A 19377-nucleotide genomic window follows, 5' to 3' on the forward strand; every position below is an offset into this window, starting at 1 on the left:
AATCATGTTTCAGATTTCAATTGATGGACTCATCCTAAATCACTCGGAGGGTGGAGGGATTTAGTGGCGAGTCTCGGTGTACATTAGTCCTATAACAAGGAACATGCGTGACAGCCCCAGTACACGCATGCCAAAAGCTTTGGTGGGGCTGCAGGTCACAGCTTTTGCAGGGTTTCTCTTATGATTCTGAACGAAGCAAAAGCTAGTAATAATGAAAAATGTAGAGTAGGGAAAGTGAAAGTGGTATTTCAGGCCACTTAGGGCATGATTACAGGTTTAGCGGTGCGGCGCCTGGTCCACCCCGCTGCCGCACCGTCAAACCCGCTGTCAGGCCGTCTGCCAGATTACAAGTAATACAAATGTCTAGCGGGCCTTTTTTGTACGTTCCCACAGCAGTGCACTGAAAATAGGCACTGAAGTGGTAATGCCAAAAACAGTTCCTGCACAGCATGGACTGCTAAGTTGATGCCATACAGGAGTTGGTGTGCATGCATACAAGGGGGCATATGTTGTGCCCCCTGCATGCGTCCACTTGACTCTGAGGCACCAGGTGTCCTCTCTGCCATGGTTTTTCATGGCCGTCGAACTGCCTTGAAAACCGTGGCGGAGAGGTAACCCGTAATATGCTTGGTGGCACCGTGGTGGTCCCGCCAAGCATATTGCAGCCTGCTGACCGCGCCAACACTGCAAGGGAACGCCGGTTCCCTGGTGGCAGGACATTAGCGGTCCAACACCCCCCTTTGTAGTAGGGCTGTCAGGAGAACCCTACCGCCACGCCCCTAGGAGTCAGACTCGTAATTACGCAGTTAGTGTTGCTGCTGTGTTAGCTGCATTAGGAATGATCACTTTAGACCAGTTTTATTAGCAAAAATCATATTGTAATAGGAGAGCCCTGCTGCCATCCATGTAGGAGGCCTCTCCCTGTAGAGAAACAGCAGTCACCAATGACATATATCCCTGCGGTGATTTCCAGCAGGTAAGTATGGAGTTGTATGCAGAAAAAAACATGGTGAGGTGATGCAAGCAATGTGCCACACAAAAGGCGCCAAAGTAACTAGAGAAAGGACTCTGGATATCAGGATTCGGGTGTAAGAAAGATGTCATACTGTACCGATGCAAATGGTTCCTTGATCATTCAGATGGAAGCCTCTGTTACAGATGCAGGTGTAGCCAATGGACAGATCATAGCAGAACCCAGAACCACAGATGTCAGGATTCAGGCGACACTCGTTAATTTCTGGAGTGAAAAAAGCAAAAGCGGGGGATGACATCAAAATCACACCCTCGATTGTATTTTGTAGCCAACATTGAGCAGCAGATTTCAGAATCGGGTACACAACACTTTAAAAGTAGGTAACTTCACACAGTGTACATGAACTTGCACAGAATTGCCACCCTGTGTTACTGCTTCTCAGTGAGCTACTTTTATATTCTGATTTGCGTTTTTGCTCCCTGATTTCACAAAATGTTTATTCTGAGTGAGATGCTCACATGTGATCCGAAGTTATGGGGCTCATTAGGATCGCGGACGGACTTGAGTCCGTCCGCGACCCCAGAGTAGGGGGGATCGTCCGCATGGGCAGCCGCGTTCCCTCCATGCAGATTAGGATGTGACCGCAAGGGTGGCGGTCACATCCTCTATCTTTAACATTGCGGCAGGTGCAGCTTCAAGCTGCACCCGACGCAATGTTAAAAATGCATACATTGCATTTGTATGCAGAAAGCGGCAGGCACCGCGCGGTGCCTGCCGATTTCTGCATACAAATGCAGGGGGGTACCATGGGTACCCCCCATGTGCACCCCCCACTCCCCCTTCACCCAGGGGGCCCGCAACGGGCCCCCGAAGTCAATTTCCGTATGCTTTTCCACGGCGGAAAAGCCGCCGTGGAAAAGCATCTCTTTTACTCTATCCTAATATGGCTGGCGGTGTCTGATAGACACCGCCAGCCATGTTACAGCTGTTCCGCCGCGGTTGTAAGTCAACCGCGGCGGAAAAGCGGCGGACTGAAACCAGGACCCACCAGCCATCCTAATGTGGCGGTGGGTCTTTGGTGGGTCCGCAGAGGATTTTCCGCATCCTCCGGGCCGGCGGCGGCTTACGCTGGTCCGGAGGAAGCGGAAAATCCTCCATCCTAATCAGCCCCTTAGTGTGGAACTATACACATATGAGTTGATGTAACACTACATGCCAGTTAAGCATTACAGCCACTGCTGAGGGCAACAATGGTTGTTAAAGACCCTGTACCCAAGTTATAGAACCAACCCGTAGATGGGGGCCTTTCACAATTGTATGGGGATCGACCATAGCAGGATGCCGAAGGGCTTTAAGGATATTCGAAAATTCCACCCAGTGGGATGGAGTGTTCTAATTTAAGAGAAAAACAGAAAGATAAGAATTGGACTATTGGGGCAGAGAGTCTGTGCCAGTCATTGGGTGAGTGGCTTTCTCTCTACTGCTCTACTCTAAACTTTCCAACTTCTAATTCATAAGTACAGCTTAGATAAAAATCACACTTCTTCCCATAAAAAAGGGCTCAAGCTCTGAAAACTCTCACTGAAATGAGTGGATCAGGGCCACCACAGACTTGTCAGGCATTTCAGTGCTATGGTACCAGGATCTCATGGCCTAAATATCATCAGCTAATCAAAAACAACAATTCCCTTTGGTTGTATTTGGACAAACCGATAATAAATCATTCACCATTCATCCAAGCATACCAACATCACCAAAGAGCACTGACCGTTCGCAAAAATCTATAAATGCACTTATGATTTTAAACACGATGATCCCTGCACTTTACACTGCCAGTACCACTTCGTTCAGAAAAATGTATTGGCCCTTTCCTCATTTGTAATATTCTGAACTGGCACTAGAATGAATACTAGAAATGATGTAAAATCTGGTATTCTTTTTCAGCATGATAATTCTGCCTTTGTAAATAGTTATAGAAGCTCGAAATACTGTTGAAGTGTTTTTTTTTTCTTACATGTTTATGTATCTGTGTTGGAGGTGGGAGAGCCACTGAATGCTCAAGCCGGGCCTCTGGCTCGGCCCGATGTCCTTTTGGAATTTCAAGATAACTGTGAGACAACTCTTCATGCATCTTCTTCCCCTCTGTCTACTCTTAATTCATAAGAGCATATGGATGTATGACATCACAACGCATGCTTTTACATCGCATGCTTTAACATCGCAAGTTTTACAACGCATGCCTTTACAACGCATGGTGTTGAGGGGTGCTGGATAGTGAATAGTTTAAGTTACTATTCCAACTCCAGTCCCCGTGGATAGTAGGGAAGGTGTTGGATAGTAAATTAAATCTATTCCCTATCCTAGAGCGCCCCCCAGCGCAATGCGTTGTAATGGTTTGCATTGTAAAAGTTGCGATGTAAAAGCACTGCGTGGTAAAAGTTGCGTTGTAAAGGATGTTTCCCGAGCATACAGCAGAGAAGATGCTGCCCGCACTGTCATGGATTTTTTGTACATTGGCTGATAACAAAGGATCATGGGAGGGCTGTGAAAGTGCTCAGAGAGGGACATTATGCTAATGAATTACAAACAGTTTGTTGTGAGACAGTAAAATATGAAAATATACTTGTATTACCTCCTTCCATAATCACTTTCACAACACCCCACAGTGTTTTAACAATCAGCCCTTCTGAGACAACACCGGCTCCCAGGAGGTAATAGAAAATGTAAAAAGTCTGCCTGGTGGGTCTTCTGTGTGAAAGACGTGCTGCATCGGAGCTCTGCACTTCAATTGTGTCTCACTGAAGACTTGTAACACTTCAGACTCTCCCATACATTTGTGAGGCTAACGTGCAATTGCCGTCGTCATTATTTCACTATGCCTCCTTTTCTTTCATCACCACCGTTCAGAACTCCTTGAAATACATCAGGTCAGGATGTTCAATGTACGAAAACCTCTCTTGCATATGGTTTAAAAGACTATGGGCCTGATTACAATCTTGGCGGATGAAACTCCGTCACAATAGAGCTTTGGGGGGGGGGGGGGGGGACGACGTCCGACCAGCGGGAGGCCTGCTCCTCCCGGGGTTTTTTGGGCCGGGGTGGGTAGAAAGAGCCAGCAGATTAGTTGGGCTCCTTGGGCCGGGGACAGGCTGGGTGTGGGCTGGTGGGGTATATAGCCGGCCATGTTGTGTTGAAGGGGCGGTTTTCCTAGGTTAGTTGTAATATAATGAGGTATGGTTACAGTTATGAAAGAACATAGGAAGTTTACCTAGTTCGGACGGGGAAGAAAGTTTAGGAAATTGCAAGTTGTGTTTATAATTGTTGCAGGTGGGAAACATGTTAGGGGAGGGGGTGGGGGGAAGTAGGAGGACAATATTTAGTGAGGTATAGGTTTGTACGGCACAGGCCAAGGTTTTGCATATGTAAGGTGCACCTATTTCCAATAAAGCAGCCTTTTTCACACCAACTTACTGGTCTGTGGTCTGTGCTGCCCCCAATATGTCCCAAATGTGACGGATATCACGTCAGCCTTATTACAAGTTCCATAGGATATAATGGAACTTGTATTATGGGGGACGGGATATCCGTCATGTTTGGGACAGAGTATCCAATCCACCAGGATCGTAAACAGGCCCATAATATTGTTCCATCTGCAATAGCACCCTAGACACAGACTGGGGTGCACGACAAATGACTTATTTTTGGTACACTAATGGCATTATCATCAGAACAGTGTGCGGACCTGAATGTACCTAAGTTCATATTTCGAACATATCCCTTCTAATGAATGCCACTCAACGCAGTGATATAATTGCATGTACAAATAAGGAGAATTTACATTGCTCTCGTAAGAATGTTACAATTTCAATCTATCTAAATTATTGGTAGTATAGTCTTAAAAGAAAAGAAAGAAACCATTTCAAGATGGCTACTCAGTTGACAGTAATAAACCAGAAATATGCATGTGAGAGACATTAAAAAAATATATATTAGAGTAGTAGTATTTTTATATGACATCTTTTACATGATCTTTATGCCTAAACTGTGATGACTCGAATTGTGATCTGGTTCTGACAGCCAAACCAGACCATTAGCTTGGATCTCACTTTTAATTTGAAGTTGCCCCCCTATAATATATGTATGTGTGTGTGTGTGTGTGTGTGTGTGTGTGTGTGTGTGTGCGTGCGTGTGTGTGTTCGCACGCATGTGTGCGTCTATATCTGTGTATATAGACATACACACACACACACACTTGTTTATAAACAAGAGTGTGCACACTCTTCACAATTGTATGTTGTAGATGGTCCTACCAGTTTCCTCTGGGACCCTTGGTGTCTCCTGTCTAAAAACCACTTCCAGAGACACAACTGACTACTGTATGGAAGAGAAAGAACAATCTACGTGAGCAGAGCTGAGCCCGAGCCAACTGAAAATGTAGGTTTAGAGAAATCCTTTATGTCAGATACATTGAAGGGCTTTGTTTATCAACATGATTTGCGGTATACGACCTACAGCATGACGGCTATGTTACAATAATTATTTTAATTAGGGGTGTGCAATATCGTATCTTTTTTTCCTCAAATTCCACAAAATGTCCGAATAATTATGCAAAATTATGATTAGATTGAGTGAAATGTTCTTTGGCGTATTTCCAGTGAAAACTGAATGCAATGGCGTACCTCTCAAAATTCATTTATGATACAAGCAAGAGGTCTGGTTTGTGGAGAAAATATCTTTCGAAATACATTTTCTATTTAAACATATCTCCCTTGAGACATTTTTTTGCTCGAACTAGTCCTCTGCGACAAAAGATTATTCGAAATTTAACACATGCCTAATTTCCACCATTTCACATCATTTTCATAATATAAAATTGTGCGAACTACGCAAGAGTCACAAAAACAATTCCAAAGCCCTATTTTTAATTATCGTTCTATAACAAAATCCAGAAAATGCTCCCACAAAAACATTGGGCAAGAGGTATGCATAATCTCAGCAGAGAGAAATCAGGACTCGGAGCATCTGCTTGTAGACACTGTTGGCTGTGGCAGAGTTTGGTGGGAAACGAAGTCACCCTGCTCCCCTAATCTCTCTTTATCCACCTCTCCTAACTTCTCTTTATCCACCAGCACTTCACAGCATGATGCAGAACTCACTGCCAAGAGGTAAATCCTTTCAACACCAACCTTACACTCTACTCATAGGTTCACTCACCTCTTGACAGGCATGCCTAGAGACAAGTCAGTGAGCATTGTGTGCATTCATTACCTTCAACCCAACACAATATGAAAGCATTATAAATGTAAAACCTTATGCTCTTTTTTAATTGCTCTCTGTCCTTTTGTAAATACTCTGAATCCATTTGAATCATCCCATGTCGATTTCTGTTGCCTTACCTCATGGGTATATCATATTTACTTTTCCATTGCACTATTTGTTGGTTTACGTTTCAGTGCCCAATATAAAAAAAAGTGTCCCTTGCCTATTGTCATCACCAAATTATCTTTTCATTGTAACGTCCTTTATTATCTAAAGTCATTTTATTTCTATTGCTCCTCGTATCGTTTTATTGCCCCTGTCCGGTTTATTGTTCCAAGTATTTCCAGTATCTCTTCACATTTTTGGCCCAATTCTTTTGTATTGTCCCAATCTTTTTCATCACTTCATGTTCTAATGAATTGCTTCTTGACATTTTGTGTTTTGTTTATTGTCCTGTATCCTTATTTATTGCCCGAGTCCTATTCTTTACGCTTTATTTGTTGCGACTGGCACCTTTTATTACCCTTTATAACATGGCCCTGTGTCTTCCGTATTAGTCTATGCCTATTTTATAACCTCATGGTTTTTATTGCAAACATCTATTTCTATATGGTAATGTTATTTTCACTGCAGCTTATGCTACTTTACCACCCAGTGTAATTTCATTGGTCTCTGTGCTCTTTACTGTGCCACGTTGTGTGTCTCATAATCAAATGTTAGCATGTGTGCCATTTTCTACAGCCGCATTCTGTTTGCAGGGTCTCATGCATATGTATAACCTGCGTCCTTTTTATGCCTCTTGTTCCTTTTTAAATTCCCCTTTGCCGTTTTAAATTATTAGCCGGTTTTCCTTCTCATTATTAATTAATCATTGACATTTGATGCATGGTCATTTCTTTTTATTACCTTAAGTCCATTTTTTTTACCCCTGGCCTTAATAATTGTGTCATCTTATTTGTACGCTACCCTTTGTCTTGCTGCTGCGATATTTCTTTTTTTTGTGTTGTATTCATCTTTTTCATTACCACGTCTTTTTCTAATTGCAATGCGTCAATTTTATTTTTTCTATTATAATGAGTATTTTTTCATAGGACCATCGGTTTCTGTTCACCCCTTGCCCATTACCCCATTTTTATTATTACCTGGTTGGTGTATGTAGCTTTCTCCCCAGCCTGGTAGCATGCAAGTGACCAGGCCACACATGGAGCTCTGTAGCCTTCAGACTGCAACCATTAATTAACTGGGTGTGGTTAATAAAGTTCATGCGTAATATGTACAGGCACAGCCAATTACGTCATTCTTCTCTGGAATCTATCAGGGACCAGAAGGGTCCCACTATACATATTTACAAGACACTACAGGGTAGAGCAGCCAAGTAGCGGTCGGTAGTGGGAGTGCTGCTGAGCGCTTACGTGGGGTAGTAAACTACGGAATACGGACAAATACAGGTAAGTAAACATAAAAATAAATAAAAACGAATTTGGTTGCGCCCACAACATCACCGAATGCAATGCAGTGTGCACAACGAAATTTGTTTTATTTATTTATATATTTATTAACCTGTATTTGTCCATATTCCGTAGCTTACTACCCCCACCCTGCCCCTCCCCCTCCCCACGTCACCGCCCGGCAGCACTCCCACTACCGACCGCTACTGGCTACTGCTCAGTTCTCCATGGTTTTTGCCATCAGCTACAAGAAGGCAAAAGTGGGAACATCAAAACGTTTTTTGTAATGCTGGCAAGAGAGGCAGGGATTTCAACACGAAAAGATAAGGCCTTCTTTAGTATACGGTCTCGAATGTTTTACAAGGAAACAGAACACTAAAAAAAAAAAACATTTTACAGTCACCCAATCTAGCACCTGATTAAAAAAAGATTTTCGAGGTACATCTGAATTACTATTGCAGTACTCCTGGCTTACTCCTAGCTCGGAGTAAGGCTGGGTTTCTACTGACGTCTTCATCGGAATTTAGGCGAAAGTCAGGAGTACTACAAGAGTAAGTTGCAGTAAAATCTTAGTAGTGGATCCCAAAGACTTGAAGCCCACCTATTTCACGTTTTCATGGCACCAGGAGAAACAAATAAGTGACCAACGTGATCTCATCTTTTGCAAAGTCAAAACCGAGATGCACATACACCAGTAATGGTGTAATAAGCCTGCAACTAGCTTTGAGTTACACCCTCAGTGTACAGGTGCTGTTCAATAAAGCTTCTCGGGCAACAGCTTAGATAGTTTTCAGACTTTCTTTTCAACAAATTCAATTTCAAGAGTCTAGCTGTTACATTTAATCAATTTGCTTGCAAAAAATGTGAGCAAAATCAGGCCTCGAACGAAGACAAATATCTCCGGTCTCCAGAGGTTTTACCATATTTGGTGAGTCACCAAGCCATAAAGACCATGGATAATTCATTTTAGGTGTAGACGTCCACGTGCACCTGAAAAGTGACTCCAGGTAGGGCAGATTTGGTATATGCATTAACTACACAAGTGTTATTTGCTTACGTGCAAATTAGACACCCAGGGCCATGATGTACGACCCTATTTTGCATGTGCAAATGGGTTTGCGACTCGTTTGCACAATCAAAATACAAATGGGCCTTGTACTAACCCTATTTAGCAAGTCACAATTTCCAATGGTCGTACATCTGGCCCCCAGTGATATCCGCTTACGGTAAGTAAAACATGGCCAGGCGCTTGTTGGCAAATTATGAGATAAACGAATTTGTGCAAATTAGAAGCTATTCCAAGATGTGCAAATCTGAATTTCCCAACCTAGAACATGTTCCCAGGTGTGCTAAATGGAATATCAAGTTATTTGTCAACATGGTTCTCCCCAGGTTTTCCCTACTGTAACCATGGTCACACATTGCTGGATAAGAAATTGTACTAAGGCAAATGGCATTTGTGCCAGTAGTGTACATACCAACTGACTTGGAATCTCGTTTCAGATAAAAATAGGCGCTTGCACCCAAAATGGAACTTGATCCTTGGTTATAATCAGGTTCTTAGCACGGAAATCTAACAAACTCACACATACCTACTTTAGTGAAAATTAGCAGCCAATATACTAGAATATGCAGGTCAAAATATGCAAAACCACCCCTTCACTGTTATATTCCTCTGCAGAGGGTACAATAGCCCGAGGTTACTGGAACGCAGGCACTTAATCTTCGTAGGAATTATGAGACATATTAGCAAGGAACCTCGTTAAAATCATCTCCGTTTTATCAGCAGGAAACTGCCGATAAAATGGTGATAATGGGCTTGCTAATATGCATTATAGAATTCCTGTAGAATCCCAGGTTAGATGTCCTGCACATCTAACCTGGGATTTTATTGGAATTCTATGACGCATATTAGCAAGCCCATTATCGCCATTTTATCAGCAGTTTCCTGCCGATAAAACGGCGATGATTTTAACAAGGTTCCTTGTTAATATGCCCCTATATTCTCTCTAGGGGCCCACTTTAGGGCTGACCACTTAAGTGTAAATCACCATGCTACGTCATCTGCAGGACAAAGTTAAGGAGCCATACCTGTGCTTTGAGATGGTGCAATCACTTGGCTTGCACTTGATGTGGAGACTTCTGGGGCCACCTCAACAGGCACAGGAGGCGAGTTTTTTTCTATCACAACTGTTCAGAGGAAGCAGAGGCAAATAATTAAGGGGCGTCGGCCTATGGTACATTCAGGCATTCCATACAGTCTGTTATAAGACAATATGCTTGAGTGCAAGTAAAATTTCTCATTGTGGCAAAGGTGTCTTGCAAGACATCAATAGTTATCTACATTCACTCAGTGCTTAATTTGTAAAAAAAAATAAGTGCTGGGGCCCTAGTCAGGAGGCCACCCCCAGCTTGCACAACCCATTGCCACTGCCAGCGCTGCCAGTGACAGTACATACACAACTACTAGCTCACACACTGCTTCAAGTGTGACAATGCAGACTGTTTGAGGCCCTCCAAAGCTAGAAGAATGGCTTTGAAGGCAGGTATTAGTTATTTAAACCCGTTCCAAGCTGTGCAAATTTTCGCGCTGTGCGGGGGTTTTATTGAGTGGGCGGGATTCGGTCGTCAGCACACGCCCACCGTGATGTCGGGTGTCTGGGGGCCGTCCGAAGCACACAAGGGGCTAATGTCTATTTGGTTACTAAACAACTGTTGTTGTGCTCATCTTTATATTAAACAAACAGCATCACCATGTGGCAGCTGTCAAAAGATCCAGTGTTGACAATGAAGTGCCAGTGCCGAGCAGCGGAAACCACCAGCTCAACTTAAGCACTGTCACTACATTGGGCAGTACACACCTTGCTCATGAGCTCGCATGACCTACCAATGTACAAAGAAGCAGGTGAAAAACTGCTGTACCTGCGTAATAACTTCGAGCAACAGGAGAGAGCCTATACCAAGGGAGAGGGACTTTTTTGACTTGTATGGACTAGGTAGAAAAACTATAATGATATGCAAGAGCGCCCACAGAGGATAGAATGTTCTAACCTAAACAGGGAGAACCATAACAAATGGTAGACTATTGGAGCAGCAGGTTTATCTCTGCAAATATTGACCCTCAGCCACTCTATTGTCTTCAATGGAGCTCAAACATTCCAATGATCTAGTTAAAATTAGAATCAAGACTAGAACTTTTGAAGATAGCCAACCAATAGCAATACTCCCCTTGTGGGTTGCCGGTGTTGTTGAAGGCCTATAAAGGGAGCATTTTGTGTCTGCAAGATCCCTGCTCCTTGGGCAGGCCTTGACCTAGTGCTCAGCTGCCCACCCACAATTCACCTCAAGTAAAAGGTGCCAGAGGTCCCTTGAAGACTGCAGGAGTAGCTCTTTTATCAGAAGCCACTCTGCTTTCTCTGTCTGCTGGCTCCTCCGCTTCCTTGGCGTGAAGAATGTAAACCCTACCAACCTCACAAAAGTAGAAAAAAGAAAAAAACTGACACTTATCTTTTTTTCTACTTTACAGCGCCATTTGAACTTAGGTTTCTACTTTGACAGGGAAGAAAAGGGAACTGGCACAAAGAGAAAGTGCTGCAGCTTCTGAACAAAGATTGGGTTTGAAGCATTCAAAGGTGCTGTTTGCCCACAGCACATTACATCCACCACTCTAGACACTGCAAGGGGGTACTGAAAGCCTTATTAACCTCACCTGCGGGGAAATAAGAGCTGTTAATTGCTCTTCCCCTCATTATATGTCCCAACAGTGGCTCACGGTTGTAATTGCAAGGAGGGTAATCAGCAGCTGTTATTACTCACCAGTGCAGGCAATAATGCTTAATTAGGACACTGGACTTTTGAGATCATAAAGTCAATTAAGTTCTTTTTGGCTAATAAATGCTGTTCTGCATTTTCTGTTCTAACATCCCAATGCTTGTCTTTCTGTTTCTCCATGTTTATTTTAGAACAGCCTGCCCTCGATGCGTGGGAAGTCCTAACAGTCTTGTAGCCCTTCTGACAGATGTATGACATTACAACGCATGCTTTTACCACGCATGCCTTTACAACGCGGTTTTTACAATGAAAACCTTTACAACGCATAGCGCTTTGGGGTGCTGGATAGTGAATAGTTTAATTTACTATTCCAACTCCAGTCCCCGTGGACACTAGGGAAGGTGTTGGATAGTAAATTAAACTTATTCCCTATCCTAGAGCGCCCCCTAGTGCAATGCGTTGTAATGGTTTGCGTTGTAAAAGTTGCGTCGTAAAGGCACTGCGTGGTAAAAGTTGCGTTGTAAAGGATGTTTCCCGTACTGACTTTAGATTTTCCCTATTACTCTGGAGAGGTCCTAGAACTGCTGTTCTTTGTCATTGGATTCAAGATAGCCTGCCTGATGAGGGTTATGACCCCAAAACCAGTCCTAGGGTGCTTTTTTCTGGTCCAGGGAAGACATGGCTTGGCAGTTCGGGCTGGACTGCTCCGATGAGGCACAGGGTCAGACTGACTTTCATATGGCCATGTCTGAACTGGGGTGGTGGAGTGAGCTAAATAATGATGATGAATTAAACCCAGATCAGTTGACTGAGGGTGAGTGTTTGATTTGCTCAAACGCTCCGTCCATCATCCCCTTTGGTATCGCTTTGTTCGCCCTAAGTTGACAGGGTATGCCCAGATGTGGGTGGTCCCTTGCTCACTTTGCCACTGGATTCAAGATAGCCTGGCTGATGAGGGTTATGAACCCGAAACCGGTCCCATGATGCTTGTTTCCGGTCCAGGGAAGACATGGCTTGGTAGTTCGGGCTGGACTGTTCCCATGAGGCACAGGGTCACACTGATTTGCATATGGCCATGTCTGAACTGCGATTGTGGAGTGAGCTAAAGAATGATTTTGGATGAAACCTAGATCAGTTGACTGAGGGTGAGTGTTTGAATTGCTCAAACGCTCCGTCCATCATCCCCTTTGGTATTGCTTTGTTCACCCTAAGTTGGCAGGGTATGCCCAGACATGGGTCCCTTGCTCACTTTGCCACTGGATACAAGATAGCCTGGCTGATGAGGGTCATAAACCCGAAACCGGTCCCAGGATGCTTGTTTCCGGTCCAGGGAAGACATGGCTTGGCAGTTCGGGATGGATTGCTCCCATGAGGCACAGAGTCAGAGTAATTTGCATATGGCCATGTCTGAACTGGGGAGGTGGAGTGAGCTAAAGAATGAAGATGGATTAAACCCAGATTGTATTGTATTGTATTGTATTGTATTGTATTGTGTATTTATAAAGCGCAACTATCGCTCCGAAAGGAGCATCCTGGCGCTGACAGAAACAGTGTGCAATACAATTGGGAGGCTTGATGGCGGCCATTGCATAATCAGCCGGCAAATTAAAAATCCAGGTCTTTAATTGCTTCCGGAACAGGCTTTCCTGATGTAAGTGTCTGAGGTTCTTGGGCATTGCATTCCAGGTTTTAGAGGACAGAAAGGCTAGGGTCTTACCCCCCTTGGTTTTATAATTAAATTTGGGCAAATGTATCAGGTTCCCATCTGAGGATCGTAGTGTCTTAGCTGGGTTATAATGGATATATCGTCTGGTATGATACCTAGGGCCTGTGCCGTTAAATGCTCGAAAAGCTATCACAAGGATTTTAAACAATATTCTCTTGTACAGAGGCAGCCAATGAAGGGTCTTCAGGGCGGCCGATGCTGAGGATTTCCTCGGTAATTTTAATACCAGTCTAGCTGCAGCGTGTTGCACGCTCTGGAGTTTTTTTAGCGTAGCCTTTTTTGCTCCTGCCATCAAGCCATTGCAATAGTCAAGGCGGGCAAGGATTAAGGCCACTGCTACAGCCTTTCTTGAGTCTGTGGGGAGGAAGTCGAAGAACTTCTTTAAGGATTTGATGTTGTTAAGGCAACTTCCTGCCACATTCCTCACATGCTGATCAAAAGACAGTTCGGCGTCGAATACGAGACCCAGGTTTCTAGCCGATGCCACAGCTTGTGGTGGAGCAGGGGAGTCGTCAGGCCACCATTTGCTTGGGCAGAATTGGGAATTTTTTCCCATGGGTATGATCTCTTAACGTTACATTTTAGACGGTTATTTTCCATCCAGAGGAAGACATCCTTCAGACAGTTCTTTAGATTTTGCTCGGCCTTGGTGGAATTCCTATCAAGGGGTACAATTAATTGAGTATCATCGGCATAGGATGTCACAAGTATGCCATATGACTCAATTAAAGAGATGAGGGGAACCATATAAATATTAAATAATAAAGGGCTCAAAATCGAGCCCTGGGGAAATCCAGGCGACACCTTTTTTTCCTTAGAAAGGAAAGGACCCAGTGTAACGGTTTGGGATCTATCTGCAAGGAATGAGATTATCCAGGCCAGTGCCACGTCTGTAATTCCTATGTCTCTTAGCCTGCTGATCAATATTGTATGGGAGATGGTTTCGAATGCTGCCGTGAGGTCCAATAAAATCAGAACGGCGCTCCTCCCTTCATCCTGTAGTAATTTTATGGAATCGGTGAGCTCAATCAGAGCTGTTTCCGTAGAATGATGTGGGCGGAAACCCGATTGCTGGGATGAAGGATATTGTGAGTTTCAGCATAGCCTTTTAGCTCTTTATATACCATCTGCTCGGTTATCTTGCCCAGAATTGGGAGGAGTGAAATTGGTCTTAAATTTGTAAGATCTGTAGTGGATTTATTAAGCTTTTTCATAAGTGGTTTCACGATAGCTTTTTTCCACTCTAATGGGACCGTACCTGTGCTAAGAGACGCATTTACAATCCCGTTTATAATGGGATTAACCACATTGATTAATTGGTGAAGTATGCAAGGGGGGCAAGAGTCGGAGGGAGCCCCTGATTTACACGACAGGATCACTTCACGAGTTTGGAGTAGGGAAACCGGTTTGAAGGTGGTAATACTGCCCGTACTGATCTCCACTTGGTCTGGAAGGCCTGGTACCGGTGACACTCCGGGGGCAGGAAAGTCCTTTTGCAGTAACTCGATTTTTCCCTCAAAATAATCCGCAATTTGGTTGCAGAAGTCTAACAACGGAGGGATTTCAGGCTGTAAGGCTTTTGGGTGTGTAAAAGCCTTAACAATGGAGAACACTGTTTTTTGTTTTTGCTTGGCTTCTTTAATGGCGTTAATGTAGTATTCCTTTTTAGCTATTTTAATACTAGAAAGATAAAGATTCCTCTGCTGAATATAGAGGAATTATAGCTGCAGGATCGTATGTTTTGCGCCACTGACTTTCCCTGTTCTTGCAAAGTAAATGGGATTTGGCTAACTCTAATGAAAACCAAGGAGCATTTCTCCTTCCTCTCTTCTCCTTTTCAGGGGAGCGTTTGAATGGAACACCCTCTTTAATTACTTGCTGCATCCAGATATGAAAGCGTATAGAGTCCTGCACTACTTCTCCCGCCACACTCGGGATCTGGGACTGAATGAATGGTTTAAGCTTAATACTGTCCTCCACCTCTTTCCAGTTTACGTTGACTGCGGGATGTTTACTAATCCTTGATGCTTTTTAGGAGCTAGGTACTCGGATGTGGAAAGGGATTAAGCTATGGTCTGTCCAAATTTGTGGGACAGGAGTCTGAGTCTCTAGGAAAGGGAAATTTGAACATACCCCATTCAGAGTATGTCCTGCTTGGTGTGTGGACTGAGTTACCTTTTGGTGTAGGTCAAAAATGTCTAGAGTCTGATAGAAATTAAGCGCCTGCACATCGGATTTAGATTCCAACTGGAGGTTAAAATCTCCCAGCAGTGTAAAATGAGGATAGCGGAGCAGGAGCTGCCCTAGAGAGTCACTCAGAGATTCTAGGAACATGGTTGCGTTCCCCGGGGGGTGGTATATTAAGCCTCCTGAGAAAGAAGAGGTCGCATTTAGCTTGATAGAGAAGCCAAGTCCTTCTGCTCCGTTCAGGGGGCCTAAATTGAAGGTGTGGCACCTCCTCCTCTCCCCTTCAATCTGTACTGCCTGAAGATGGTATAGCCAGGAGGAAGGGTCTGGGTTACTGCTTTCGTTTAGCCAGGTCTCAGTTATGAGAAGGCAGTCCAGGTCAAGGTCAAGGATTAGGTCATTAATATCTTGGCTATGACCGCACAAGGAATGCGCGTTAATCAGCCCACCTTTGAAGTCTAAATTACCGGAACGAATGTAGTCTAAATGGACCTTCGTCTCGACTGAGGACCAAGGCGAGGCCCAACTACAGAACCTACATGAAAACGGCCCCATTATCTCTACCATTTCAATGCCACAAGGACAGCCCTTTGCAGTATTAAGACCAAGAAGGTCGCCTACCTGATAAGTTTGCATTAGGTGCGATTGTCCAGTCTTTCCTGCGCCTGTCGCGGACTTGGCGCGGACGGGCGCAGACGGGCTCGCCTTTGGCGTGCCTTTGGTGCGCCTGCCTGCTGCGCGGATGGGAACCTATGTTCCTTATATGCTGGTGGAGGAGGGTAGGAGGCATCTCAAAGCTGGAGCGCTACCCTACTTTCACCCCCAAGATGGCGGCAATCCCTGTGTCCAATCGCATCAGCTCCTAATCGTCTGCGCGTGGACCAGGGTTCTAGGTGCGGCGAGGGGAAGGGTAATTGTGGATTTAAAAAGTCAAATAAATCTTTAAGATTGACTGGGGGTGAGTGTTTGATTTGTTCAAACGCTCCGTCCATCATTCCCTTTGGTATTGCTTTGTTCGCCCTAAGTTGGCAGGGTATGCCCAGACGTGGGTCTCTTGCTCACTATGTTACTGGATTCAAGATAGCCTGGCTGATGAGGGTTATGAACCCGAAACCGGTCCAAGGAAGACATGGCTTGGCAGTTCGGGCTGGACTGTTTCCATGAGGCACAGGGTCAGACTGATTGGCATATGGCCATGTCTGAACTGGGGTGGTGGAGTGAGCTAAAGAATGATGATGGATTAAACCTAGATCAGTTGATTAGGGGTGAGTTTTTGATTTGCTCAAACGCTCCGTCCATCATCCCGTTATATTCAGAGGCAGAAGGCTATAATGTTCTATTAGCACCCTGGATATGCCACCCAATCAGAACGCTCCCTTTGCATGCTGAAGCTATAGCTACAGTCTCTCCTTAGGAAGCATTCTGTGCTGCTAGCTCCTAGTGCTCCTTCAGAGTATATGGTACTTGATTAGAATACTGGAGCTAAAGATGTCTTACCAAGGGCTGGCTTTCGCGCTGACAATCTTTTTTAGCGCCCCCCTCCTCCTCCGATTCCCTCACTACCACCCAGAAAAAAGGTCCCCATCTCTCCATAGCACCTCTCTCTAATATATTTCATTTGTTTTAAAGTGCTGGTAAAAGTTGGCTTTACTAATCCACTCAGCTATCCACTTTAAATACAGATCTGTTTTTTGCAGCAGGCATATTAACCCCCTGCGCTACTTTATGGTAAGCAAAAACTGCCACTAGACAAAACTCCAATCTCTCTCTCTCCAGTAGGAACATTAATCACAAGAGCTTTCTTGACATTTTTGTTGCTGTCTGAAATCTGGAAGCACAAGGAACTCTGTATAAGCTTCTTTTAAATCTCATGTTATTGCTAAACACAGCGCCCTCCTCCTGAGGTCAGTGCCCACCCTCCAGGTCAGCGCCCAGTACAGCTGCATGTGGCACAATGCCCTAAAGCCGGCCCAGGTCTTACCTGAAACACAGGTTAAGAAACAGCTCCATTCTTGTGTGATGCTTCCTTAGCCTCTTCTAGTGCAGTCAGCAGTTTACAGGTGGTTTACTGTCCTGGCTCCCTCCTTGTTTTTGCTTAGAAGAAAGCTCAATCAGCCACAAAAGTAGAAAAAAAGTCAAAAGTGCCTATTTTTTTTTCATGTTAGCTGACTGAGCATCAATGTCAGTAAAATGAAAGAGAGGAGTAAAGACAGACAGCCACCGGTGAATCTCTGGCTGCTTTAAATGAGGCTGAGGGAGTGCTGTGCCAGAATGGCGCTGTCTTTTCCTGTCTTTCAGGTAAGAAACCGCTCTTACTCCCATAGTTCTCCCTATTTGTTTAGAAGGGATGTTTATAGCTATACTGTCCTTACTTGTATGGTGATCCAAGCTTTTAGTTACTTGTCCCTTCTTATGGCCCTAATATTACTGCAACGGTAAATTACAACTATTATTGACCCCAGGCATAGCAACAGTGCTTAATTTAATAAGTGATGATAATGAAGATTGCCACAAACCCACCCATAACTTCATCATGTAACATGCTGCATGACACACACTCAGGATACGGGAGCAGATGATACCTGAAAACAGGAAGCTTTTGTGAAGACCTTTTACCACTATATGGCGGAAGGGAGACAACACATCGTATGATCGAAGGACAGCAACAGTAGGAGCAAACATTGTTGAACAATAATCAGTTCATCGTTTTGCTGACCCCCCCCCCCCCATAGAGGACAGCTTGTCATTGGTGGCTAGCTTTAAACATTACTTGTTTGATAGACTGTACTGTCACCCCAGGATAGGGTGTCCTAGTCTTTTCAGAAGAACTGCTTGGCTCTGGAGTCGGTGGAAGATTACTCTACTTTTTTGGAACCATAGATGCAAAAGATTGTCCACCTATGAAAATCTTGTAAAAGCGTGGGGTGGCAGATAGGAAAGAAGATCCGAATACATGGGAAGAATGAATGCATACGGTTTAAGAAGTAGTACAATGAAGGGGGGTATGTTTTAAAATTATTGAAGAGCCCAACATAAGGTTCTGGAATCTAACAGGAGACCAGGAAGGGTCCGAAGATGGGATAAAATTGATACCTATGACTTAGGCCCAGGAGAAGTCGGGTTACAGAGTTTTGAGTAAGTTATAGGCTTTTGAGTCATGGAGAGCTGCGGATCCAAAATACTTTTTTCATTGGTCACTGATTAGGGGCGTCATTGATGTGTGGGGCCTCAGTCACAGCCAGCAGTAAACCATTTACTGTGATTTTCCTGCAAATGTATTGGTTACAAGCAACGATTACCGAAACTCACTTGCAGATTGTGAGTGAAAAAGCAGGAGCACCCCGTATGCAGCAAACCTTATAGTTGGTTTTCTTTGGCATTTAGAAATGAAGTCAAAAACAGAGTTGTGGGTAAGTGATAAAACCTGTGAGTGTCAACAGTGAGAGCTGACTTTCACAAATTATGCATTCCTTTTGCCTCCTTTGTGGCCCAAGAGGGCTAATGTAACTCGAAACCAACGAAAAAATAAAAATATGGTAATAACATATTAACACATATTAGTACATTGGAATGTTGGGAGCTCCATTGAAAACAATGGAGTGCTCCGAGCTTTTAATGGCAGGTGGAAGCCGGGAGCTTCAACATTCCAATGTTTTCCTTTAATAGCTCCCCTCAGGCTCTGTTGAAATCCCATATTTTATACAAATTAGAAAAGTTTGCCCTCTAGGAGCGGAATTTTCTATTAACCTTAGAGCCATCCATAGTGCCTTTAACGGCCATTAATGACCCACTTCCTTGTTAAAGGCCCTAGCCTTCGATTCTGGCCTTTAATGCTGAAGCGGGCCTTTAATGGCTGGTAGAGACTGCTACAATGGACTCTTAAGATGGTGCATGTTCCAATCTGTACTAATTGAAAGAAGTAAGTGAAATCAACATTTCTTTTAACTGGGGGAAGTAAGCTGAGTTGTCTCTTAAATGGCAATATTAGATGTATTTTCAGTGGGCCTTGCAGA

At 44.1% G+C, this 19377-nt stretch overlaps 1 protein-coding gene across 1 annotated transcript in view; it reads right to left on the bottom strand.

The window, feature by feature from the left end:
• LTBP1 (latent transforming growth factor beta binding protein 1) overlaps positions 1-19377 on the bottom strand; it is a 1129437-nt gene that overhangs the window by 259684 nt on the left and 850376 nt on the right. The window contains exons 15-16 of the mRNA XM_086926894.1: positions 9772-9870; positions 1112-1237 (exon numbers count right to left, since the gene is read on the bottom strand). Of these exons, the coding sequence (XP_086783020.1) occupies positions 1112-1237; positions 9772-9870 (225 nt within the window). The remainder of the gene's footprint in view (positions 1-1111; positions 1238-9771; positions 9871-19377) is intronic.

The sequence above is a fragment of the Lissotriton vulgaris genome, chromosome 6, assembly GCF_964263255.1.
Source record: "Lissotriton vulgaris chromosome 6, aLisVul1.2, whole genome shotgun sequence".
Classification (NCBI taxonomy): domain Eukaryota; kingdom Metazoa; phylum Chordata; class Amphibia; order Caudata; family Salamandridae; genus Lissotriton; species Lissotriton vulgaris.